The 27,888-nt window shown below is 37.7% G+C and overlaps 1 protein-coding gene across 2 annotated transcripts; it reads left to right on the top strand.

Moving 5' to 3' along the window:
* The first annotated feature begins 162 nt into the window (after positions 1 to 162).
* Positions 163 to 25,460, top strand: LOC115928480 (homogentisate 1,2-dioxygenase-like). Of its 2 annotated transcripts, XM_030995716.1 has the most exons (14): positions 163 to 442; positions 4,061 to 4,358; positions 9,465 to 9,536; positions 10,166 to 10,360; positions 12,278 to 12,337; positions 13,086 to 13,177; positions 14,003 to 14,037; positions 15,914 to 15,993; positions 16,690 to 16,789; positions 20,117 to 20,340; positions 21,537 to 21,663; positions 22,743 to 22,795; positions 23,795 to 23,923; positions 24,947 to 25,460. In XM_030995716.1, the coding sequence occupies exons 1-14, from the start codon at positions 249 to 251 to the stop codon at positions 25,088 to 25,090; spliced, it is 1,803 nt and encodes a 600-aa protein (XP_030851576.1). In that variant the 5' UTR covers positions 163 to 248; the 3' UTR covers positions 25,091 to 25,460. The 2 variants fall into 2 exon arrangements, with proteins under 2 accessions (XP_030851576.1, XP_030851583.1); XM_030995723.1 differs by lacking the exons at positions 163 to 442; positions 4,061 to 4,358 and adding an exon at positions 7,577 to 7,763 and having other exon boundaries at positions 24,947 to 25,443.
* Positions 25,461 to 27,888: the final 2,428 nt, after the last annotated feature.

Below are 27,888 nucleotides of genomic sequence, written 5' to 3'. Positions count from 1 at the left end.
TCCCACCTCCCCCCTCCCTTTCCCCCCCCCCCCCTCCCCTCCCCCCCCTCCCCCCTCGATCCCCACGCACCGTCCGCCTCGGGATCGGCCAATCAAGAGCCGCCCGTCCCACGTGATCAGATCAATCAAGTACGTACTTGGCATTATGCAGATTTATCGCACGGCCTTTAGTACACCCCCACGTTAGCGAGTATTCCATCGAGTACTACTATACTACTCGAAAATCTACTTTCATATATTTCATCATTATGGCGAGTAGAAAAAAACCTCGGGAGAGATATTTGAGTTACAAGGTTCCACAGGTGATAGAGTTTAATTTCTACAACTATGCTTGCAATATGAAAAGACGTACGGCAGTATGTTTATCTTGCGATAAAGGGATCTCAGATGCCCCGAATACAACGTCCAATTTTGTGAAGCACTTGAAACAGCACGTAGAGCGGTAAGTCTATACTGTATACTCGAAATACACGTTCTTTGTGTGGCGAGTACATTTTTGTCGTCTCTTCTGCATATAGCTACGTACTTGCAAGTATCCGCAGCATATCCTATAGTGCATGGGTCATGGTGAGGCGTCTAAAGTCTAGATTCGATGTGACAATAATTTGTTTGCTTATTCCAATCCTCGAACACAATGAATTCTATGAGCATCATTGTGGATACCTTGATTTGGAGCCTAGGATGAACAAATATTATGCTATTGAAGCTAGCTAGGTTATAATGGTCACGACCGTGTGTCCGCGTTCCCCGGACCACAGCTTATTTTCTCCAACGGCCCTCGTCCCTTTTCGTCCATTTCATTTTTCATCCATCTCATTCTATCTCATTTCATCTCAGAAACTCATTCTACAATCCTTCAATTATTTTTTCTTCGTATGCTCCTTTTATCCCTCTCCTAAGTGTACTCCTTGAGTCCCTTCCCCTTTTCTCACTCTTTTGTGTTGATATTTTGTATGTTTTCCCCGTTTTTTTCCCTACGGTATTTTTGCATGCATGGTTTCTCTTTCTTTATTTTTGTATTTATTAGCACATTAAATTTTTGTCCATTCATTTCGTTTCTCTCTCTTGTTTTCATCTTTTTTCTGATTACCTCTTTCTTTTATTTTTATAGGCATGCCTATCTCCTTCTTCTCCTTCTTCCTTTTCTTCTTGTACTTATTATCATTTCTATCATCAGTTTAATGTTGTTATTTCAATAAGTAATTCTTTTATTATTTTTTCTTATCTGTCTGTAAATATTACTATTTTAACTTATTAATTCTATACATGTCTGTAAGGGACCCCACTGGAAATGAGCTCTCGAGCTTTCGTGGGTTATCCTGTTCAAGCTGACTTATTTCTGATCTGTTATTATTGTATATTGTTGTATGTTGGAAGCTTGTCGAATAAAATCAATCAATCTATCAATCAATATCTTTCTGGGTCTCTCTATCTTTTAATAACCTTGCATTATCTTTCTTCTTCATGTTGTGTTATTCCTCCTCCCTTTTTCTTATTATAAGCCACCCGGAGCTTACTAACTAACGAATTCGCTCATCCTAATCTGAGAATCAGATCAAAAAATTGAATAATCAGGAATAATTCATTTCATTAATGTTTGACCCCTTATTGGTTTGAATAATGGGCGTGGTTAAACCAAGTTGTAACTCTACATGCTACATGAAATGGGAGGGGGCATGTCGCGAGACTATCTTGCTGTATAGTCATAGCAAATTACGAAATTCTGAAGCAACATAATTGTTATGCAAGGGAGCATTGGGGTGCAATATTAACATTATGTATTATCATGACCTGTTTTCCTTTTCTCCCCTTTCTCTCTCTCTCTCTCTCTCTCTCTCTCTCTCTCTCTCTCTCTCTCTCTCTCTCTCGCGCCGTATACACCCCTCTCTTCCGCGTTTTTGATTCTCTACAAGTACCACCCGGGCCGGGCACATGTCCCCTCTGCCCCCACCAATAACAATGACAATTACATTTATACAAATAGTTATTATACTTTCATTTTCATTATTAGTATGATGATTACAGTTATCATTATTATATAGAATTGTCATCATGATTTTTATATTTCTTTAAGTTAATACATTTTGAAGTTGTTTGGGCGGCAGAAAATCAAAATGTTAGGCGGAAGAAAACGCAGCTTAATATTGGGAGAACACACAGCTCAACGAGAGAAAATCAAACTCAAGCGGGAAAAAGGGAGATTTGGGGGAAATAGCTCGAAAGATGGAGTCTCTGCTTGCGCGTCGGAAGCAGTTTGGAATGGGGGGGGGGGGGGTGTAAACATTTCAGGGGGCTCACCTTCCAGGGGCAGTGGCGTAATGAGCAAAAACCTTTGGAAGGAGGGTGGGGGCAGAAGAAAAATCTGCATCACCACCACTCTTACACGTGGCGTGGGGTCCAGGGCCTGAGCCCCGGAAGGGTCTGAGCCCCCGGAAGCTCAGGGTTTTTAGGCATTCATTTACGGTCAGATAAGCATATTTAGATATTACCTTATTTGTGACACTGGCATGTCACTATTTAGCGGGGAGTCCAGGGGACAGAGCCCCCGGAAGCCGGGGCTTTAGGTATTTAATTACGGTTAAATGAGCATCCAGGGGTCCTCTATAAAGCCATTGATGTGGTACAAGGGGCAGAGCCCCCTGAAGCTCAGAGGTTTTAGATATTTAAATACGGTCAGTTTAGCATCCAGGGGTCTACCTTAGGGTCGTTGGCGGGGTCCAGGGGGCAGAGCCCCTTGAAGCTCAGAGGTTTTAGATATTTAAATACGGTCAGTTTAGCATCCAGGGGTCTACCTTAGGGTCGTTGGCGGGGTCCAGGGGGCAGAGCCCCTTGAAGCTCAGGGGTGTGAGGTATTTAATTACGGTGAGATGAGCATCCTTGGTGGGGTCCGGGGGCGGAGCCCCCGTAATCTCTTAGGTTTAGCTGAGTAAGTTTAATCTGTATTAGACCTGGAAAAAATATGTTGTAGGCCTATTGCCCTTTACGTGCCAAAAAATGGATCGATCGGTCGGAAATCTTTTTTTTATATACTTTTTTTTCTTCTCCCTCCTTGGACTGATATTTATCATGTTTGGAATGCTGCAATATTTTTTTTTCTCTAGAAAACGGTTTAAAAAAATGCCGACCGTAGATTTAAATATTTTTGGGTCGGTCTTTCTTTTTATGCCTTATACTTTGTCATGGACCTTGGTTTTTAAAATATTAACTTTCCTGTTCAGTTTATGTTCCAACTACTTTTTAATAAAGACGACACAATACATGTACAGTCATGGATTGCATGTCCGATATGGAAAAGGTGAGAGAGATGGGAGAGAGAGAGGGGAGGGAGAGAGAAGAAAAAGAAAAATGATGAAAAAGAAAAAGGATGAAGAAGAAGAAGAAGAAGGATACGGATAAAATGGTGATTGCAATATTCCGCCCACAGAAGACTGTTTGAAAAGTCAGAGAAGCAAACAGAGGGATATAGAAGGATACAGAGAGGGGCATATAAGGTATAGGGTGAAGAGTAAGATAAACCGAGGAGAGAGAGAGAGAGAGAGAGAGAGAAAGAGGGGCGGGGTATGAGGCTAACCGGGAAAATGTACAACCCTAAATTATTATAACTTCTATATAACAACATGCAACATCCATAACAGAAATAGTGAGAAACTGTATTTTGCTAATAACCACAATGATTACACAATGCATTAATACATCCAAGTCATGCGAACTCGAACTGTTCTTTATAAGAGAAGATGAAATAACAGAGATATATCATATTACTTATTAGACATGATTGTCGGAAGAGAACAAAATGGCAACTGTTGGGAAGATACAAACGAAAGAGGTTGAGGAGATGGAAAAACTGCTCTCTTTTTATTCTTCTCCTCCTGCATGCACGTCATTCTAATTCTTTTCCCCTTCTCCTTCCCCTTCTTTACTTTCTCCTCCTCCTCCTCCTCCTTCTTATTTGTACTCGTCACATTTCTCTCTTCAACAAACTTCGGTCTACCCCGGTTGTTCCATGTTCTCGTATAATTTTTACATTATTCTCTCTTTCTTTCAAAACATCTCTCCACAGCTACCAAGCATACCTAGCGAGCAAGAATCAGAAGCCCCCACCCCGCCGACCTGTCCCGCCACCAGTTCCCCCACCACCTCCACCCCAAGACATCGACTACGCCGCAATGTTCCGCGAGGCACAGCCGGTACCAGTAGCACGATCGACGACAGTGGAACGACCCTCTACGGTGCAGGTGACGATAGAGAGACCGAGAGAGTTAACGGCCGAGAGCATCGCCTATGCCTTTCCAATGGCCGAAGCGGATGATGATAACGATAACTTCTCCCTTGCATCTTCAGATGATTGCATCATACAGGTTGGTTATAAGTGGAGAGAGTTCAGGGACGGATCCAGGGGGGGGGGGGCGTCACCCCCACCTGTCATGATATTGTCGGTAAAATTGCGCTGCCGTCGGGAAAAAAGAGAGGGAAAGGGAAAGAAAAGAAAAAAAGAAAAGGAAAAGAAAAGAAAAGAAAGAAAGGAAAAGAAAGGAAAGAAAGAAAAAGAAAGGAAAAAAAAGAGAAATAGAAAAAAGAGGGAGGAGAGGAAAGAAAGGAAAAGAAAGAAAAGGAAAAAAAGAAGAAAAATGAGAAAGGGAAACAAACGAAACGGGGGATGAAAGAGAGGAGAGAGAGGGGAGGTAAGAGTATGAGAGAGGAGGAGTGGGAGTAAAAGAGAAAGGGGGTTGTTGGGTGGAGTCGTCTCGTCAAGGGAGCAGGAAAGACACGGTTAAATATGTTGCTGTGTCGGGTCAGCTGTGTCGGTATTCTTGCTCGATCCTCTTGTACCCTATCAATGCAGAAGTTTGAAGTCGGTGAGATGTATATTGTCGGTCGGCCGACAAGATTTTTCCCTACGAACTGTGACTTTTTATCCGCTGTGACGACTTCGAGAGTGACTACAACTTGTATGTTCTCGAAGTTTCGCTTTCCTATAATATCAGCTAAAGAAATCAGAGGTTAAAATTTTTCGGGGAAACTAAATTCAAACAAGGATTAACAGTCAACAACAGTACGACGAAATCGTCTTCATTTCTCCATATTTGATGAAACGCCAAAAAATCCGCGCTTCGCGCTAAAGGGGGAAACTGAATTCAGACAAATATGGGCTTATTAAGAGTCGAAAACGGTACAACGAATCGTCTTCTTTCTCTAATAATTTAATGAAACGTCAAAACTTCCGCGCTTCGCGCGGGTGGTAAGAAACTGAATCAGACAAGGATTAAGAGTCGAGCACGGTTCAACGAATCGTCCACTTTCTCTCAGACAAGGATTAACAGTGGGGGAGAACTGAATTCAGATAAGTTTAAGAGTCGAGAACAGTACACTGAATCGGCTGCTTTTTCTCGTAATTTAATGAAACGTCAAAGGAGAAACTGAATCAGACAAGTATTAAGAGTCGAACAAGGTTCAACGAATCGTCTACTTTCTCTAATAATTTAATGAAACGTCAAAAGTTACCCGCGCAAAGCGCGGGACGGGGAAACTTCATTCAGACAAGGATTAAAAGACGAGCACGGTTCAACGAATCGTCTACTTTCTCTAATAATTTAATGAAACGCCAAAGCTTCCGCGCTTCACGCGGGGGGGGGGGGGGAATTCGTTCAGACAAGGATTAACAGTCGAGAACAGTACAATAACTCGTCGTCTTTTCCGAATAATTTAATGAAACGTCAAAACTTCCGCGCTTCGCGCGGGAGAGGGGGAGAATTGAATTCAGATAAGGATTAAGAGTCGAGAACAGTACACCGAATCGTCTGCTTTTTCTCATAATTTAATGAATTTAATGAAACTGAATTCAGACAAGGATTAAGAGTCGAGCACGGTTCAACGAATCGTCTACTTTCTCTAATAATTTAATGAAACGCCAAAGCTTCCGCGCGAGGGGAAAAAACTCGTTCAGACAAGGATTGACAATCCAGAACGGTACAATAAATCGTCTTCTTTTCCTAATAATTTAACTGAATTCACATAAGGATTAAGAGTCGTAAACAGTACACCGAATCGTCTGCTTTTTCTCGTAATTTAATGAGACGTCAAAGCTTTCGCGCTTCGCGCGGGAGACCTATCACCGACGCGCGCTCTTTAAGTGATTCGCCTGCTCACTACCGCCCCTCCCTAAAAACAGATCCTAGCTCCGCGCCTGCATTAAAATATATAGCTATGATGCTGACTTAGTTGACGAAATAATTCGTATATTTAAGTCGTCGAGGAAAATTAATCAATTGATTATTGGTCGCTACTGAATAATTAACTGGTTTTCAACTTTGCGCATACGCAAGTACTATAGATAGGGTTAAATTTGTAGATATTGGGAAATTTAATTTTGTCGGTAATTGGTGGCAAGTTTTGTCGGTAATCGTTGGCCTCTACACCCCCCCCCCCCCCCTGAAAAAGGTCTAGCGACGCCCCTGCCTGGGTCGCGTAACACAAAGCTGAGTAATAATGGTCGCACGGATGAATATAATGGTCCCTATTTGCAATCAATCGCAAACAAGAAAAATAAATCGATGATCGATTGTCAAGTTTTGTTTTACGAGGCCCAGACCAACAATTAAGTTTATCAAACAAACGAACGAAAGTACATTATCAAACGGCTAATACTTTGTAGGTCCGGATCTGATATGAATATTACGTCATTTATGCGACCATTTGACAACAAACTGCAAATTTAAATTCAGATTCAAATAACATTTTGAAATAAAATAATGACCTAGTACTTTAGTAGGATTATCATTAAACGAAAAACAACAACAACAAAACAAATATACTAAATATAAACAAAACTTTAACAAAAAAAAGACAATTCATATCAAACCAAACTATCCACACATTATTATTAGATGTCCATGGAAATGTGTTAAGAATGTGCCGTCAATACCGTGACACGTATTCAGCTACCACTAATGTTTAGAAAAATTAAAGGGGGAAGGCTAGGGAATTTTTGTCAGATGATTGCAAAATCCTTACAAAAAGAATGCTCTTTGTGAAGCCTAGATAATTTCAACCGGGCCGATTGCGTACTGGGCAAAGCATATCCCCCAAAAATTGTACCTATCGATTTACACTTTAAAGAATTATCAAAAGCAAAATAGAGAATGATTGTATATACGTCCTATAACGTTGATGAGGGTGACCATGGGGTCATTTATATTTAATCGGGAAGCGATGGAAATAGTTTCAGCTCTAGTGAACATAAAATTATCAAGTCATTTAAGATGATTGTTAGTTAATTATCTTGAACTTTGGTCGCAAATCATTTTGCAAGTTCAACCTGATGACAAATTATGCAGGTCCATTCATCTGACATCAAGACGTTTTAGTCGAAGCGAAGATGACGTTTTTGGAAAGCCCAACCCCTGACACACCTCCAGTTTTGACCAATTGCGAATCTTGGTGCCAATATATGCTACCGCATAATTGGCCCGTGTACACGTACACTTGCGAGGATCTACAACTAAAATTGATTGCTAGCTTCATCGGATCCGATCCGAGATGGATTCGCGACCCGAGCTCACCGGGCGGCCGCGCCGCCGTGACGACGTGATTCGTGCCATATCTGGTGCTGGCAGAGCTGCGAGTGTGACGGACTGGCAGAGCTTTGAGTAGATCCACACCAACTTTGTTATCGAAATAAAGAAAACAGCTGTCAATTTTAATAATCGAAAAACACTGAGGCTACACTGTAACTGAAAGCCATGGCTGAGCCTGAGGCGTTAAAGGTAACATTTAGGTTGACCATAGCATCAACAGGATGATCATTGATTTTGAAGCGTTTTCATTTTGTGTCGTCTTTTCTACTGCGCTATTAATTTATTAATGCAATTGCAATTCGCGGTTTGTTTCGCACTCACAAATGAAACTGTCATGACTTGTTACGGTTAAATCCCCCTGTAGTACATACATGTATAAGTGAGTCCGCTAATGTTTAATATGTCAAGGTAAGGAAAGTTATGATTAGACAGAAAAATAAGTCTGCTCATGCTTGGACTCGGGACTAAATTGATAACGGAGTGGTATAGCGCTTTGCTTAACCGTACGTCTACATGTTTCTGATGATAATGAGCCAACAGTAACATGCGTTTTACTTTACAAAATTATTGATCTCTCACAAAAGTTTGCCATGTTTATTCCGCCGTGAACACAAATACATGTGATGTATGCGATAATGCCAGTTTTCTTGTTGCCAACTTGACACTTAATTTACAACAATTAAGTATCAAGTGTCATAGCCTTGCGTGCGCCTGTGTACACTAAACCTATCGTTATTATCGTAAAGTATGTTATTGTTAATATAATTTTTTTTAAAATTATTATAAATCATTATTCTTGTTTCTATTATTACTTTTACAAGCAATTTATTTATTTCTTGTTTGTTTATTTGTATTTGTATTTTTTTTTACAAGAACACTCGAGCAGCAGTTAATTTTGTATATGTTCCTGTTTTCTTTCTGTATTTAGAAAACTGTACAATGAAGGCAATAATAACATATTACATTCTGAGACAATATCGATGGCTTAGTAATTCATTGGAATTTTAACCCTCATATTTTACTTCCGACATCTTAAAGTGCTGGTACTGCACAGTGAAATGGTGGGGGTTGGGGGGGGGGGGGGTAGACTTCTTTATGAATCTATTGATCTCTACACATTTGTCATAGGTGATCCAAACCATGTACTAAAAGCCGATTCAGAGACACTTTCTGTACATGCATGGGCAGATAAAGATCATTTAAATGCAGAATTGTAAACCTCACTTGGACAAATACTGGATACGTGCTCACGAAAGTTATGTGCCGTTAGTAGATTCTGTGATACAAAGGTGGAAGTGTTCATTTCTAGAGGGCAATCAAAAGAAGTCCAAACAATAATAAGAAAATTATGAGTGTTCAAAATATGAGCTCCTTCAGCTATTCGAAACTCAAATCGCCAATGTTCGTAATGGATTGTGACGTACATGTACATGTAGTCTGAGACACATGTAACTCTCTTGTTTGTTGTGTACAAAAATATATCATGAATTTCTGTTTTTGTCACAAGTGCCTTCTCCATTGGGGCACTAGTACTAAAAGATATATTAGGGAATATTTTTTCTGAATTTTGGACCAGAATTTTTAAAATATTTTTTTTTATAGATATCCTGTTCGGTACCCCAGTTTTCTCTCCATTATCCCAGGCATAGGGGTTAGGGTAAAAAAAAATGTTTTTGTCATTTTTTTCCTTCTTTTTTCATTTGTTGTTGTCGTGTGATACATGTGTGACTTGAAATTTGAGAGCATTATGTTCAGGTTTTCCCTTGTATTTCGAAGAATGAAGTTTTGTATAAGCTTGGTTAATATAAATGAAGAGTCTCTAAATGTACAGGTTTCACTGCTGAAATTTAGTTATGATATGTCTCATTGTATTCTTGTCACCCATTGCAGTATATGAGCGGTTTTGGCAATGAGTTTGCAACAGAAGACCCACGTTGTCCAGGAGCCCTGCCAGAGGGTCAGGTAGGTCAAGTTTTTATTCACAACTATTCTTCTATTTTTCAGTACCAGCCATCTAATTATTTTACGGAGCATATTCTTTTGTTCTGTGGAATCCTCAACTTGAGATTACTATCCAAATCTCATTTTGCTGGAAGTTGCCCTGGTTTTATGATTAATGTTGATGAAAAATTATTTAAAATTTTCAATGATAATTTTGTCAACTCATGAACTTGTATTGCATATAAAAAACTTCTCCTTTGTCCAAAAATATTAATTAAAAAAAAATAAATCATTATTTGATAATTCAAACCCCATATGACATTGATGAGGAAAAATAATAGGCTGCAGAAAAGATTTTGATATCTTTATTTTTGGTCGATGAGCTCTTCTACACTTTTTATGATAGTGATAATTGTGAGAGCCAGTTAACTCTGCACGAGTCAATTTTTTTAAAACCAAACTATGGAAAACTATGCAAAACGTGTTATTTACACTTCCCAAGTCAAATTTTTAATAAGTCGGAACTATATTTTGCAGCCCCAACAGATATGACCATGGTAACATGTATGCAGAGTTAAATGTATTTGCAAATATATAAAGGATATTATGATTGACTGATATCCTTTCTTTATCTTGATTTTTATCTTCAGAACAACCCTCAGAAATGCCCATATGACATGTACGCTGAGCAGCTGAGTGGGACGGCCTTCACGGCTCCCCGGGCCCATAACAAGAGATCCTGGCTCTATCGCATCCGCCCATCCGTTCTCCACACTCCATTCAAACCCATCAATAATGGGAACATGACTAATAACTGGGATAGCTGGCCACCAAATCCTAACCAGGTACAGTCAAGATGGTATAAAAGTCAAAAAACAAAAAAAAGGGAGTCTTACAAATTAGTTTTCCACAAATCACCCATTCTGACAGAGAGATAGAGAGAGAGGGGGAGGGGGGGGGGGGTTGTATGTACACTGTACATGTAGATTATATCTTATCAACCCAAACTGCACTGGCTTATTGAAGCTTCTCATTAACTAGAGTTGGACGAAGGCCCCCAAAGGCCCCCTCCCCCGACATGCAGTATTTCATTAATTTGTACACAAGACTCTGCGTCTCACTTAAGTATGATAGTATGACCGACTTTGTGTCAAAACATGTGGATCAGTTAGAAAGTACAATGGCTTGAAATGCACTGAAATATGTGTGTAGTACTGGTAGAGTTAGATGCTTTGTATCACAGGATGAATAAGCATTAGGCAAGGAAAAAGAACAACATCCAGTTAAAAAGAAATACCAATTTATAGAGGTGTTAGTGGCAAATGAGTGCATTTCCCACTAATCTAGATACAAACCAGAGGGTGAGGAGAGGATTGTTGGTGTTTTACACAAATTGAGCTGAAGAGTAGGTATACTATTATACATGTAGATAAAGTGCACATTCCTGTCTTCATTATCAATGAGATACATAGTATACATTGTACTTGATTTGATTTGATGTGATTTATTTAGTTCTGTTTGATTTTCTTTTTCTTTTGCAGTTTTACAAATATATAACAAATAAAATTTAGCAAATCATTGCAAGTTTTACACATGACAAAAGAGTATATGTAGAATAAAGTAAGGCTGGCTGTAACTAATCAAAAAATATCAAACGGGAGGGTTGACTAAGTATTTTAGGTTGCTCCGGCAATAACTGCCTTGTGGTCAACATCCTACTCTATCCAAATTTTAAAGTTCATCGTTGGACCAAACACTTACCCTAACACTCAATATTAATAATAATAGCTAGTTCTTATATAGCGCTTTCCAATCTCACTGAATACCAAATTGAAACCCTATTGAACCCTGTATTTTTCTTGAAATATTCCCCCGAGCATTTGTTGCCAGAGTATTTGTCAGAGCACTTTGATGTAAATTACTTCTTTTGTTTTATTTTTTGTATTTATTCAATTTCCAGGAACATGTATAAACAAAATAGAAATGACAACACAGAGCATATTAAAGAGTTACAAGACAGTGAAAATGCCACCAGTGGACTCATGAGGATTACCTAAAAGAATTTCCATTCTTTCATGAGGTTCTCCACGTCCACTGATGTTACATGTGAATAGATTGAAGAAGTAATGGTAAAATAACATAACAAAATTCAAGTACTTTCATCAAGCATAATAACTTATAGAGAGATTGCATGTATGTTTTACTTTGTGGCATGAAGAAAAGAAAAATCATGTACGGCATGTGAAGAAACATAAAGCGCAACAACAATATTCATAGATTTTTTAAATGACCTTTAGATTGAGATAATTTAATCAAATCAATTTCTTACACTTATCTGCTTATATATACAGTCAAACCTGCTTTAGTGACCACCTGTCTACAAAGACCACTTGTCTACAAAGGCCACATGTGTTGTTTTCCTTGAAAATGGTTTCTCATTGAATCATGTACTAAAGGAACCTGTCTACAAAGACCACCTGTGTACAAAGGCCACTTGTTGTGTTTCCCTTGTGTGGTCGCTATAGACAGGTTTGACTGTATATAAAACAAAGAAGATATATATTCAATTTAATGACAATGTACAATGCTCAGTCGAGTCTTTCCTTTTAGAATTAATATATTTTGAGGAACATATAGTTTTAAATACATATTTACCTGTAATTTTACAGGTAAATTTACATGTAAATTGAGAGTATTTCAATTTGTTTCTAACACCTTTCATGTTTTGAACCATATATATTTATATATATCTTTATATTTAGCTGCGCTGGCGTCCCTTTGACATGCCTGGTGAAGGCGCAGCAGAGGTAGATTTTGTTCAGGTAAGTGTTGCTATTTAAAAAAAAAAAAATAATAATAGAAGTTTATTTTTTTGGAAAAAGAGAGAGGGAAAATTGTCCATTCTCTTTTGCTAATGAGAAAGTATTATGGTCATGTCTGCTGAGGGTTTCAGGAGCATATCCTTAATTTCATGCATTTGCATTGTGAATGAAACTAGAAGCAATGGGGAAAATGTTGATTATGTGGTTGTAAGAATTAATGAATACTTGATACTGTGAAATTTAAAAAATCATCACATTGCCTCTATATGTGTGTATGCTCCATGCCACGCAAGTATAGGTACATCCACAGTATATTTGCACTAATCTCTACACGTACTGCTGCACATTACTTACTTTGTCGCAAATTTGTTGGATAGTACTAAAGACTATTGCATCCTTATAAAAGGAAAAAATGTGTGATAGTCTCAGTTATGTTACTGCTTTTGACCACTCATTCATTAGGATCTTGTACAAATGTGTATGTCCATAAGGTTTTACAATTGATATACAAACATTTAGGAATATTATATTCTTGATATACAGTCAGACCTATCTATTAAGGCCCCCTAAGGGAAACAGAAAAATCGACCACTGTAGACAGGTGGCCTTTCTAGACAGGTTCTGCAACAAATGTTTCTTCCTAGATGGAGCCAATATAGGTAACCTTTATCTTGAGGTGGTTGCTATTAAGACAGGTTATTACTGTATTTAGAATCTGTTCATTTTGTTTATGTTGTGATGTGTATAGGGGCTGAGTACAGTTTGCGGAGCGGGAGACACTCGGAGTAGACATGGTGCAGCTATACACATCTATGCATGCAACTCATCCATGTCAGAAAAGTAAGGAATTTTACACTCGACTTAGGGATCCACTTTAACTTTCTATGAAGAGAATCACTTTTTAGAGTCTGTAGGCATGAGTCCCATGTCAAAATTTGAATTTCACAGGTTCTGGGGGGCATTTCACAAATCTTGTCACCAATGACAAATGACAGTTTTTGTTATAAGCTACTGAAATCTTTGCTTCTGATGGGTTATCAGCAGATTTGTCATCGATTTTTGTAATTTGTCATTGAAAAAAGACTTTGTGAAACGCCCCCCCCCCCCCTGGACTTTAACTATGGGCTCCCATACATGTGATGTCTATGTCCTGTGTGCTCGTTAGGCTAGAGCCCTGGCTCCCTGACGAAGTACAATAATCCATACTGTAAATTGAATGTTTTAGACGATTCTTTGCTACTTTATCAGTCATAATAATAATCTGCTTGTAGGCCCCTTGAGCATCGACCTCTGAGATGGATACGTGCGCATTATGAATGTAGCTATTGTTAGTATTGTTATTCCTTTACAGAATGTACACTAACGTTGAACATGTTGTTATAAACATGTAGTTAATTCAATGAAATATGATTTTGATTATTTGTTACATGTAAGCAAATTGTTTCTGTATTTTTTCAACAAATATTTGTTGAACAACTGTCATTGAGCAGGACCTTTTATGCCAAATTAGTTAGAAATATATGATTATTATTATATATTTTTTAGGGCATTTTGCCCTTTATCTCTCTTTTAGACATTTAATTGTATATTCTATCCTGAAGATTGATGTAAATCATTAAATGATATCAAGTCATGTGATACAATGCATACTCTTCTTGTTTGTAGGAGTTTCTACAACTCTGATGGGGACTTTCTCATAGGTGAGTCAAATTATTAATAACTCTTTCCTTATGAACCACCCTTTCTCTTTCATCACCACACCACTTCATGAATCTGCATTTGTTTACCTTTCACCTAAGTATCCCCTGCTTAATCCAGCATTTTAAAACTCTGTATTTTCAATTGCGCTCAGCAAAAAAGGAAAGTGGTCACTCAATCTTTATTGTTAAAATCTTGATATCAACCATCAATAAAATATAATGAAAGAAAAATTAATGCTCTACCAACATCATTCAAGTTAAAATGTTAAACTGTCATGCTTGGATGGGCACATTCATTTAACCATTAGAAGGTCTTATTAACAAAAATAGAGCAACTAGCCATTAATATATTGATGAACATGTGCATCTGTAAGATATTTTTGTTCAATAATAAAACCAAACAAATTTGGATGATTGACCTCTGGATGTCAACTGTAGTCTCATAACTGCATGGATTTTACAAGCATGGTCAAGATGCGGTAGGATACCTCCAATGCTTATCCACATTTGAATGGCCAGATGACCCATTTTTTGCAATTTTCTTTCAGAAACTCATTTATGTTAAATAACTATGTTCACTCATGCATGCCTAGTGTGGTTTTAATTGCAGATTGCCTTAAAGGCCAAAGGGGATCTTTATTTTGATTATGAAACATAATTTATACTAAACATTTTGTTGTTGAAAATATCAACTTTAAATAGTGTCCACTTTCTTTTCTTTTTATGCCTCCGCCACCGAAGGTGGTGCCGGAGGCATCATGTTTTCGGGTTGTCCGTCCGTACGTCGTACCGTCCGTACGTCCGTCCCGTTTGACCGTTATCACAATATCTCAAGAACCATTTAAGATTTAAACTTAAGACTCGGGAATAGTATTTATCACCATAGGAAGACGATCTGATTAGATTTTGGAGTACGTAGGTCAAAGGTCACAGGTCACAGAGGTCAACATATGAAATTCCTTGTATTGAGTTTGTTAGCGCGATATCTCAAGAACCATTTGAGATTTAAACTTTAAACTTAAGGATAGTATGTATCACCATAGGAAGACGATCTGATTAGATTTTGGAGCACGTATGTCAAAGGTCAAGGGTCACAGAGGTCAACTTATGAAATTCCATACATTGAGATTGTTATCATGATATCTCAAGAACCACTGGAGATTTAAACTTCAAACTTAGTGATAGTGTGTATCACTATAGGAAAACAATCTTATTACATTTTGGAGTACGTAGGTCAAAGGTCAAGGGTCACAGAGGTCAACTTATGAAATTCCATACATTGAGATTGTTATCATAATATCTCAAGAACCACTGGAGATTTAAACTTCAAACTTAATGATAGTGTGTATCACCATAGGAAGACAATCTGATTAGATTTTGGAGCACGTAGGTCAAAGGTCAAGGGTCACAGAGGTCAACTTATGAAATTCCATACATTGAGATCGTTATCGCGATATCTCAAGAACCACTGGAGAATTTTCACTTCAAACTTAATGATAGTATGTATCACCATATCATAATATCTCAAGAACCACTGGAGATTTAAACTTCAAACTTAATGATAGTGTGTATCACCATAGGAAGACAATCTGATTAGATTTTGGAGCACGTAGGTCAAAGGTCAAGGGTCACAGAGGTCAACTTATGAAATTCCATACATTGAGATTGTTATCATGATATCTCAAGAACCACTGGAGATTTAAACTCCAAACTTGTTTAAATTGCTCTATGGCGGAGGCATCATTTTCGACTGCACGCAGTCAAAATTCCATCTAGTTTTTTGTATGCAATGGAGGTTTATTCAGGCAAGATTTTTTAGTTCAATAGCATATTGAACATTTAAAATGTTTTGCTCTATTGTCTTTATTCTCTCCAGTCCCTCAGCAAGGAGAGCTTCTCATCTATACAGAATTTGGAAAGATGCTAGTCAACCCTAATGAAATCTGCGTTATTCAGGTGAATATCAGCCTGTGAGAGCCCAAAGGGCATCAGAGGTGTCGTGGTCTAGTGACTGTGAATCGTATGGTTTGCCGTTCGAGTCCTGCCATGGCACCAGTGTCCTTTGGCAAGACATTAAGCTATACTTGCCACTCTCCACCCAGGTGTTAAATGGGTACCCGGTTGAATGCAAACTTTAATGTGTATTGATTGGCATGTGTGTGCTTGTACAATGACACCTGGCCGGAATGCATTGAATCCAATGACCGGGGTAATGATAATTACAATGTAAATAACTTACCGGTAGAAACAAAGTATTAAGGCTACCGGTATATAATTATTATTATTAGTTTTTCAACCTTTTATACATAGTTATCATTCTTGTGGTGTTAAACAAATAAATTCATCATTTTAGTCTGATGTATATTTACCTTCAAATGAATAGTAAATAAAGTAATAAAAAATAAAAATAAAATGTACTCTTTTATCCTTTGTTTCCATGTATTGCAAATTCAGCAACGCTCATATTCAAGAAACTTTGAAATGAAATTTTTATGTATAGCCTAATACACTGCATATCTTCAAATTTCTTACACAAGTTTGCATGGTAGTTTTTTTGTGGGTAACTTGACTACCATGATCAACTTTGATTTCATTTATTTTTAAAATGTAGTTAAATTGAATTTGTTGTTCTCATCATTGTTCTGTTTTCAGCAAGGAATGAAGTTCAGTGTGTTTGTAAATGGACCTTCCAGAGGCTACGTTCTTGAAGTCTTTGACGGTCACTTCACCCTACCTGACCTGGGTCCCATAGGTAAGCATTGGTGTTGGTTCACAAATAATACACAACAGTGAGGGTATTAGTAAGAATTACCCACACAAGGTACCTTTGGAACAGTCTAACACCCGAGGCGATAGCCGAGGGTGTTTGGACTGTTTTGAAGGTACCGAGTGTGGGTAATTTTACTAATGCCAGAACAAAATGATGTGTATTATTTGTTTCATGAGATTATGTTTTATTTGTATCATAAAATGGGGCCTGTCACCACGAAATGAGTCCAGTTGGTCAAAAATTTTATTCCTGTTTTTAAGTATTATATGAATCTACATTAAGTAAGCTTTAAATTAAGGGGTCACACATTAAAATTGATAAATTATATCCAGAAATATGAACAAAAACCTAATTGGACTTTATAAACAATGGGATTACCCAGTTTTGAGATAATTAGGTGCAAAGTTAATGATGCGTAACATAGCCTATATTATTTGCCAAAAATTGTTAGAAGGAGATATTTTCGTGACCTAAGCTCTGGGGACATAAACTACAAGACATTAATAAGTCGATTTTTGGAAAAATCTTAAATGTGGTAGGTGGGTCAATTTTCAGTACATACACACTATACATCGCTATTACTACGATTGAGCCTAATGCGACACTGGACTCATTTCGTGGTGACTGGCCCCAAATGATGTTTTATAACATAATTTTACTAATGACTGGTCATTAGCATTTGATAATGACCGGTCATCAAAATTATGTGTTAGGCAAAATAGATTGCCACCTTCAAGTGAAAAAATAGAAACTATCTTGCAGAAAGAACTTGTTTTGAATATTAAATTCTGCAAGACATAGGGCGCGTTTATTAGGTCTTGCCACTAGATATGTACATATCGTACCCCACTATCATACCCCACTATCGAACCCCACTATACGAAAGTGATTTGCAGGATGTCGCGTTTATCCTTGTGTCTTAGGCCTTGTGTCTGCGCATCTGTTTTGGCCCGGGAAGCTGACAGTTACTCGGAGGTCAACTACACACACATGCTTGTACACAACACATGGCGCGCGCTAGCCTTCGAACCCTTAACCTGGGTGGTTTGATTTGTATGTGGAGTTCAAAACTGTATGTCACATTCAAAACACACCTTTTTGCGTCTTTAGATATGCCCATATCTAAAGACCTTTAAAAAAGGCTTTGCGTTTATCACCTTCTAAATTTGCCTGAAAGGCGTTTGAGAAACCTGATTCTAGCCCAAAATTTGGTCAATAAACGCAACCATAGTGTTACCTCCAGAGCAAGTAGCATGGGTGCTAGCAGAGGCATATGCCGGTACAGTGTACCCGGGCCCTGTAGCATAAAACTAACCATTGATGGTAACTTTGATATAAATGGTAACTTCCATGGTAATTAACCTTCATTTGATTGGCTATTGAGTGATGTTGCCATGGTAGTTGATATTGATTGATGGCAAAGTTACCATCAATGGAAAGTGTTATGCAACAGTGCCCAGCACTATGCTAAACCCATCTTAAAGGCCATCTGTACTAGTTTGGCTAGGAAGGATTAAACCACCCAGGGTAGTCACTGACAAGTGGCTATCTCATCATCTCAGCTCTCAATTAACATAAGAGAGAGAGGATCATGGGGGACCAATGGCCACCGTCGATTCGGCATTGTCTTCTATATAGAGGGAGCAAGTAGCTACAAGTAGTACAGTGGGGCTTTAATTTCTGTATTTGTACTTTTCAGTGTAGATAATTTTCTCCAACAGTTTTATGCCGATTATAATTTCTTTTCCTTGTATAGTCAAACCGGATTTTGCAACTACCCCTGTATAGAAAGACCACCTGTCTACAGAGACCACATTTTGTGTTTTCCTTGCAAACGGTTTCTCATTGAAACATGTACTAAAGGAACCTATACATAAAGACCACCTGCCTATAAAGACCACTTTTCTTGTCTCCCTTGGGTGGTCTTTTTAGACAGTTTCATTGTAGTAGACAGGCTTTTTAGCGATTGCTTCCTCCCTTATGGAAGCTCTCTTGTGGAAGCATCATGGTGTAGTGGTTCTGACTCTCGTCTTTCAATCATAAGGTCGTGAGTTTGAATCCCACTCCAAGACGTTAATTTCCTTCAGCAAGAAATTCATCCATGTTGTGCTGCGCTCCCTTCAGGTGAAGTAAATGGGGACCTGGTATGAATTTATTCCTTGAAAAGCAGAGTGCGTGACAGCTGCTCTGCTAAAGCCAGCGTAATTATGCCACATTATTGTAGAGCGCTTAGAGACTTCTGGTAAAGTAAGTGTTAAGCGCTATATAATAATAATAATAATACATAAGATTTATAAGCCGACACTTACAAGCAGCATCTAAGATTTATAAGGCGCCAAATCCACTTGACAGTCAAATGCTCGAGGCGCAGCTTGTGCAAAAGATGAAATACATGATAAATATATACAAAAGTGCAATAGGAAAGTTACAGACATGAAAAGTTATGGTAATCAATTATAAGCTAAATTAAACAGATATTTCTTAAGATTGTTTTTTAACACTTAAAGGGAAAGTCCACCCCCAAAATACATGTAAGTTTGTTTCGATAGAGGCAGAATAATAAGAAAATCAGGTGAGTGAAAGTTTGAGCAAATTCTGAATGAAAATAAGAAAGTTATGAATTATTGAAGTTGTGATCAATCAAATACAAATTGGCAACTCTGTGACTTATTATACGAGCTCTCCTTCATTTGCTTTGTGCATAATATTCCATAAAATCATGTTTTCTTCGTTATTGATGACGGAATATATATTTGTTCCTTGCAGGGGGAGTATAGAAACATATTTGCAATTATTATATGTAGGGTGCATGTATGGTTGAAATTTTTCTTGAGGGAAAATGAAAATTTTAGATTTTTTTAGTACTGAGCAAATGGAAGTTGAGCTCACATGATATGTCATAGAGTTGCCAATTTGTGTTTGATTGATCACAACTTCAAAAATCCTAACTTCCTTATTTTTAATCGGAATTTGCTCAAACTTTCACTGACTTGTTTCTCTCATTTTTCTACTCCTATTAAAACTAACTTAATTTCAGGGTGGACTTCCCCTTTAAGCAGAACTGCTATTCTTAATCCATTGAGGGAGAGTATTCCATAATGAAGGCCCATCATGAGCGAAGGTTCGCTCCCCCACTTTGTTTTAACTCTAGGAGTAACAAGTAAGCCAGAGTTTTGAGAACGTAGCTGTCTAGAAGGAAAGTAATGTTAAATCAAGCCGATGTATACAGTGAAATAATAGCAAAATAATCTTGAAAACAACACGTTTTTCTATGGGCAACCACTCATAACTATTATTATTATCTTATAGGAGCAAACGGACTTGCCAACCCCCGTGACTTCCTGACCCCTATGGCCTGGTTTGAGGATCGTCCAAGCGACTACACCATGATCAGTAAGTTTCAGGGCAAGCTCTTTGCTGCCGGTCAGAGGCATTCACCCTACGACGTTGCAGCCTGGCACGGCAACTACCACCCCTACAAGTACGACTTGGAGAAGTTCATGGTCATCAATGCAGTTGCCTTTGATCATGCAGTAAGTACAATGTATTTTTGTCCTTGTCTTATTGTGTTACGTTGTCTTGTCTTTTGTTCCGTACATTACAGACTCTATGTAAGATTTAAATTTGTCCGATCACTGCATTGAGTAAAAAGCCATTACTAGAGCTTAGATCAGATCAAATTAGAAGGGGGATTTCACATTTGAAATCAGTTTATATTGTAAGCTTCTAACTACTCGTCAATGTATTGGGCACCAGGGCCCCGTCTTACATAGAGTTGTGATTGATCCAAACCAATTGCAAGTCCTCCAATCAATCGCAAGTTTGCAGTCTCATATCTCTTACCGATATGTACATAGTTGCGATTGATATCAACTCTTTGTAAGACGGGCCCCAGATGACCAAACCTTGGACCTTCCTGAGTACAACATTGATCAGTTAGTAGACTGTTTTAGGATCCTCCATAATACCAGAAAGGCACAACCAATAGGAGATTTAAAGCCCCTCTGCACTAGTTTGGCATGGAGGGATTAGACCTCCCTGCAAGGTCACTGGCATGTGGTTATCAACTCAGCTTTCAATCAACATAAAAGGGCATCATGGGGGATCAAGGGGTACCGCTTAGGCATTGTTTGCTGTATAGAGGGCGCAAGTAGCTATAAGTAGCGCAGTGGGGCTTCAAAGAGAATTTGCTACAAGATTTATATAGTTTAGAAAAGATATAGAATAATGTATCCGGGCACCTCATGCTGACATGTACATGAATAAATATCATATATTTGGTCATGACCTTGATACACGAATATGAGAATATATTCAGGCATGTCGTTGGCCAGATTTATTGTTTCTACATTATATGAGCATGGTAAAAAAAAAAAGAGTAATTTCAACGGTTTAAAAGATATAAGATATATCCGGGCACTTTGCTGTTAAGTATGGCGATATTCAGGCACTTGAAATCTGAAATCTTTCCGTTTCTAAATGTTGCCAGTGAGTGAAGTGAGCCAGGAAGAAAGACACTCTAATATTTTAAAAATATTATTTCCTCCTGAAATTACATGCTCTAGCGATTCCAAAAATTTGTTTGATGAAATTAACGGTATTCAAAAGTAATGTTTTAATTTAACAAATTTCTCTTGCGGCACCCTGGTTAATAAAAGCTCACCTTGAACGTTTGCCTATCTTCATTTGCTTAGCTTGTAACCCTACCTGTAATCATTATTTATTTCAGGACCCTTCTATCTTCACCGTCCTAACCTGCCAGTCTAACAAGCCAGGTACTGCCATCGCTGACTTTGTCATCTTCCCCCCTCGTTGGTCCGTTCAGGAGCGTACCTTCCGCCCACCTTACTACCACAGTAAGTAGATCATGCTAGTGACGATAGTACAGGTTGTAGCATGTTGCAGGTTTTGGTGTCATTTTAGTGATATGAATGGTGGAGCATCATACAAATTTGTGATTTATCCAGCCTGAAGCCAGCAAATACAATTTATTTATTTATTGTTTATATAATATTCATCATTTTCACCGAAGTCATCAAAGTCGCATAAGTTGAAATCAAAATATGTGTCTTATTTAAGCTTCCAAAGTCAAAATTTGCATTTTAAGTCGATCTGTTTTTTGTGGTCCCAACATATTCTGGGATTGCAGAGTAAATTGTAGTTTGTTTTTATAAAGCTTAAGCGTTTTACCGTTCTTTTGCTCATCATATGTATTTATATGTACATGTATAGGATTATCACAGTATTTTTATATGCAATGCATCTTTCTTAGGTTATAGTTTGTATATCTCTTTATGTATCAACTCACAACTCCAAGTCCGCATACCCGCTATTAATATACCCTGCACCGCCCGTGAAGTATTCATTTGTGATGACGAAGAGTCAACCTGTTTGGAACGTTGACAGTTTCATCGCACCATTATTTTTCTTCCCCTCTCTGTACAATACTGAGTAGTCCTCCATAAGACAAAACTAAAAGAATATCACTCTCTCACTTGCTTTTCCCCTTTTATCCCCTCTAAAATGCAACAGTTCTTTTCAGGCCTACCCACATGGTGAAACCGTAAACTTATTAATTTATTGACAGACTTCTTGATTAACGGCCATTGGCTAAAGCAAGTGTTTATAAAGGAATGCAATGGGAATAGGAGTAGGATAGGATGGGAATGGAGATGATAATGACATGTACCAAATTTATATAGCGCAATTCCTGTCCTAAGACATATCAGTGCGCTTTACACAAATTGCATAATTATTACCCTAGCTTTAGCTCCAGCAGCCGTTACCAGCGCACAGTGCATTTCAAGAAATAATCATACCAGGTATCTATTTACCTCACATGGGTCGAGTATGGCAAATGTAGATAAATGTCTTGCCAAAGGAAATTAATATGATTGTTCTAATCTTTGATTGTTTTTGTTTATGTCTCCCGTAGGAAACTGCATGAGTGAATTCATGGGTCTCATCAAAGGAAAATATGAAGCTAAGGTAAGATTTTTTTTTTTTTTGGCGGGGGGGACTAAATGTGGGATCCAATAGTTGATGGGGTTTTGGGATTGATGCTCCTCACAAACCTAAGAACATGAATAACTGGATAAATTGACTATTATGCTCTAAAGTTTTTAGATAAGCTTTTCCAATGCCAGGGCTAATTACACCACAGTCCTATCTTGTATCACGATTTTGGTTGTCAAAATATGAGAACCTGATGGTCTTTTTTTACTTTATAAAGAGTGTTTTGATGCAAATTTAGCTTGTGCGAAAGAAGTAACAAAATCAAAGTTATTGCATTTACAAGCTTATGCCGCCTTAGTGAGATAGTAATGTTTAGATTTACTGCTCTCAGTTTTAATACAAACAGATAATAAATAACAAATCAAATAATATAACATCAATAAGATGAGAAGCTGAGGATATGGAACAATGTTAGCTAATTGGTTTATCATGTTTAACTTTTGTTTGAAACCTCTGTAGTGTTGGGTCCAGGGTTATATTTAAAGCCTTTAACTACTGTACAAGAAAAAGTGCTGCAAAATCCCCTCTAGTGCTATCTCAGGTCAGCTGTAGCACTATGCTTCCCTAGCTGTGCTGTTGAGTCCTCTGTTTACGAAGTGAGAACTAGGTACTGGGTTACGCACTGTTGGCAAGTTGACCATGAGATGGTTTAGTATCGCTGTAATGAATTGCGTTATTTAATCTGGTTTATCGCTCCTTGGTCATGTTTCAAATGTAAATAACATCCAAGTTAGTAGATGGAGTGCATTCATGAACTAGTACATGTATATTCTAAACGAGGGGCAGGAGGGGCGTTCCTGACGGATTACCCATGAAGCAAAAAGTATGCAGCCACCTTTTATATACTAGTTGTAGTAACTGTTGTGAGTAAATAATTACACAAGTACACTTGTAAAAACAAGAAAAATAGACACATTTTCAGAAGGTTTGCTCTTTGTTTCTAACAAATTTTCCTTGATTTTTGGTTTGCAGGAGGAAGGTTTTCAACCAGGCGGTGCTTCCCTGCACAGTATGATGACTCCTCATGGTCCAGATGCTACATGCTTTGAGAATGCTTCTAATGCCCCTCTGAAAGCAGAACGGATTGCTGATGGGACCATGGTGAGTTGAGCAAAGATCTTGTTGAATACTTGTCATTGTATCGGTGTGAAAGAAATTGTCTCACAGTAACTGAGAATATTGATTATGCAGTACATAGGAATTGATGTAATGAGGTAGAGGGGGTTATTTTACCTGACTGCTAAGAAAGCATAAATGCTTGTTAGTAAGCAACCAGACGGCCGACGGCTTTAGGTTTTCTCCTGGTAATGAGAATTAATGCCTTACCATACCAAAGGGCACTAGCGCATCGACTTGGTTTCGAACCCGGGTCACCGGATTATGAGACCACTGCTCTACCAACTGAGCCATCGCGCCTCCTCATGTAAACTGTGAGGTTTCTGAATAATCAAAATGATCAAAATGGATTTGGTCCTGGCACAAAATCATGTATACGGGACTACTAACATATATGGCATTGTATTTTGTGTGCCGGCACGCACTGTCTTGAGGGGCAAGTGGGGATGAAATCAGTGGCTGTTAGCAACAGGAGTCCTATGCATATAACATATTTGTGTGTTATAGGAAAGAGAAATGTGAAACATATAATGATATCATACCCATCATAAGAAGACAAAAATGCTGTAGTTTACCACATCACCTATGGACATGCAGGCAAATAGTGGGTACACCCCAACGTTGTGTGTCCGGACAGTTGATTTAACAGCAATTTGAAGAGGTTAACAAGCTATATTTCACAAATCTCTTGATATTTATGTTTGACAATATTATACAATATTACACAGGACAAATATTGATGATGGTTGGTGCTATTGGATGAATATATTCATAAAGTGTTCAGTAAATCCAAAGGCAAAAGAGAAGGCTTTATGTTTGTTATTCCAGACACCCAAGCCCCCATCATATAGTTTGTACGAAAATAACAGCTTTTTCATATTATTACCTTCTGATTATATAACTAAATGTTGCTCTAGCAATTGCCATTTAAATTACAACCAAACACAATTAAAGACTAGCTGTGGCATACATTTGTGACTATCCTCATTGATATCTTTTCTTGTCTAGGCGTTCATGTTTGAGTCTTGTCTGAGCTTAGCCCTGACGGAGTGGGGAGATAAGACATGCCAGAAAGTGGACCCTAGCTATTACGAGGTTTGGCAGCCGCTTCAGAAACGTTTCAAGGCAGAAGATGGCCAAGCGATGGCGTAATACAGCTCCAAATCGTAGATTCTTCAGCAATATTGATTCTGTTGCAGCTTCTGTCTTAATTGCAGTCACACGGCAGCTTACATCATTCGTTTCCTTGAATATTTGAAAGGCTTTAAAGTGTACCAATCATCAAGAAGTATTTTTTGCTCTGCAAGTTAAAGGTTTCTCATCGCTATACTACATGTACATGTATATTCAAGATAAGCGCTCCAAATATAATTTCTATAGAGTGATAATGAAAGTTTAAAAGTAAAGACCAGTTTTGGAAACGTCCCCCTCTCAAAAATGAAATGGAAGCTCTTATTACCAATCATGTGAAAGAATATGTTGTGACTATTACGTGATCATACAAATTTTGCAGAGAAACTGCCTACTAATTGATATATTTGGTAAATTATTGTATCTATTTCGACCTGACAGATATCACGCACATGTCGCGTTGTCCCATATACATCTTTCTGTGTACAGTCCTTGTAACTTTACCAAGACTGGGCCAAATTTCTTATCATTTTGATATTTCCAGAACCTTGCAGTACATACCAATACTTATATGCCAGATGATCAACCTTTTCTGATCGATTCCACAACGTTTCTTTCACAATGCAATATCGCATGACCAGAACTAAACTTTATCTTTAATACTCTTTTATTCAACATAAAAATGACTTGTGAGTAGACTAATCACTGCACCTGTACATGCTCATGTAGAGTAAAGCCTGCACTGCATGAACCCAAGTCTGATTTGGCTTACATGCACTAGGTTTTATGTCCATACTCTGTAACCTTTGACCCATAGAATGTCAGGTCAAGTTTTCTTAAAGATAGCATTTACCCATTCTCGCTGTCCACAATTTTTTTTTTAATTGATTGGTAACCTTGAAGGTAGATCTGTTATGATATTATGGTTAGTCTTCCAGTAATGGTCCCATATAATGAGTTCCATGTCGGTGAGGAAGAAATGATTGAATTCTTGTTGATCATCAAAGTAAGGGGTTGTTTACTATAACAGTCTCATCTTACATGTACATGCACCTACAAACGAATGTTCTGGTATTTTTACATAACCTTTAGAAACTTATTTTGTAAAAGTCTTAAAGATGACCGCTTTGAAAATGAAATAAGAATACATTTTTGTATTGAAAATGTATTGGTTGAAATAGGACATACGCAGTAGTCCTAAATATATCCATATCATTTTATTTTTTTCACCAGCATAGTTTTGAGCTCATGAGTTTTAAAGTGTTGTCATGATATTGTCCATTTATTTTGTTTTGTTTTTGGTGAAAACTTTATAGCTACATATTGTATAGTTATTCATACATATGTATTACAATTTTGCTTTTATTTCGTTGATTTTTCTTTGCCCCTAGTCTATTGCTCCAAGTTTAGGGTCATAATTTTGCTGCATCAAATGATCAGGAGTGTTTTGTTTTTATTAAGCATGTACATCTAAAGATGAAGTTGAGTTCTGGTCATCTAGCATATAAGAATTTGTGTGTATTGCACTGAGGTTCTGGAATCATCAAAATGATAAGAAATTTGGCCAAGTCTTGGTAAAGTTACAAACACTTGCACAGAAAGATGTATATGGGACTACACGAACACGTGGCATAAAAAGCCGCCCCCCCCCCCCCCCCGAGTTTTACGATGTTACATGCATATTTAGAATATGAAGGCATTTGAAGAGCCATGCTTTTCAGGGAACATGTCTTAACTGATGTCCTTCCACACTTGCATAATAAGAATGAGTAATGCTCACAAATTATTTTTCACCTCTTCCCAGAACTCAACCTTCTCTTTAAGATTGATCATTTCCAATCATGGTGTAAGTCGGGTTCTAGTGCGAAAAGTGTATTGTTAAATCATGCAGGCCTACATGCATGTATATTTGACATCGTTCGGGTGTTTACCCAAGAACAGGTGTTGTCAATCACCAGGATTAGCCTTCAGTTTTTGTTATGCTTTGCTTTCCTTTAACCGAAGACTCTCAGAGAGACTAGGAGGTATTTCTTGATAGGACTCTGGGTTTGCTGTGTGCAAACTTGTTCATCCATTAATGGTATTTCCATCAAGTCTGGTGTCAGTGAATTATTATGGCCTTTGCACATGGAAACTGACAACCCAACCTCCTGGCTCTTAAAAGACAATATGTAGAAACCTCTGAGCAAATTGTGCAATATTAAGTGTTTTCATATTGAATGCATTGTTGGTACTAATTAGGCTTGCACTCATCATTTATCAATTTATCTTTTATCTTGCAGTATTCTCATGTAATCTGAAGTTATTTCATAGGCTCAAATGTAGTAATAAGTGTGCTTTTCTTTCTTCTTCTTCTTAAAAAAACAAATTATGTTGGCATCAAAACATGTTTTCAGGAGATAGTGTCAAATCATAATATATCCCCCTTTTTTCTTTCTAACGTAGTATCATGTACAGAGTTTTGGGTAAATTTCCTTATGATACAGTCACAAGGACAACCTTTGTGTTCAGTGATTTAACTTTTTACAAACCAAAAGAAGAAAACATATTTATAGTTAAGAACCCTTTTTTAAAAGTTTATGGCAATTCTCTTTTAAAAGTCTTTGGGTTAAGTACCCTAACTATAAGCCCCCCTTTCCACAGATATCTTTCTATTTGCTCTATGCTATTAAAACAGAAGAGAATATAAAGTAGTCTACCTGTTATTTCTTTGGCACGAAGTGCAGAACATAATTTCATCTTTCAGATGAATACATATGTACATTGTACATATATTAAATTGTTTATTTTTTCTCTTTTTTTATTTTATAGAAAAATTG

Source organism: Strongylocentrotus purpuratus, unplaced genomic scaffold, assembly GCF_000002235.5.
Source record: "Strongylocentrotus purpuratus isolate Spur 01 unplaced genomic scaffold, Spur_5.0 spur5_contig_853, whole genome shotgun sequence".
Classification (NCBI taxonomy): Eukaryota; Metazoa; Echinodermata; class Echinoidea; order Camarodonta; family Strongylocentrotidae; genus Strongylocentrotus; species Strongylocentrotus purpuratus.
Note: the sequence above shows the minus strand (reverse complement) of the source record. Positions and strands in the feature narration are given on the sequence as shown.

What these genes read in the sequence shown, in the direction of transcription:
- LOC115928480 (XM_030995716.1), top strand. Translation starts at nt 249, where the DNA reads ATGGCGAGTAGAAAAAAACCTCGGGAGAGATATTTGAGTTACAAGGTT. An exon ending in AACTCATCCATGTCAGAAAA is followed by an intron (nt 13,178 to 14,002) that starts GTAAGGAATTTT and finishes TCTTGTTTGTAG; the next exon opens with GAGTTTCTACAACTCTGATG. An exon ending in AAGGAAAATATGAAGCTAAG is followed by an intron (nt 22,796 to 23,794) that starts GTAAGATTTTTT and finishes TTTGGTTTGCAG; the next exon opens with GAGGAAGGTTTTCAACCAGG.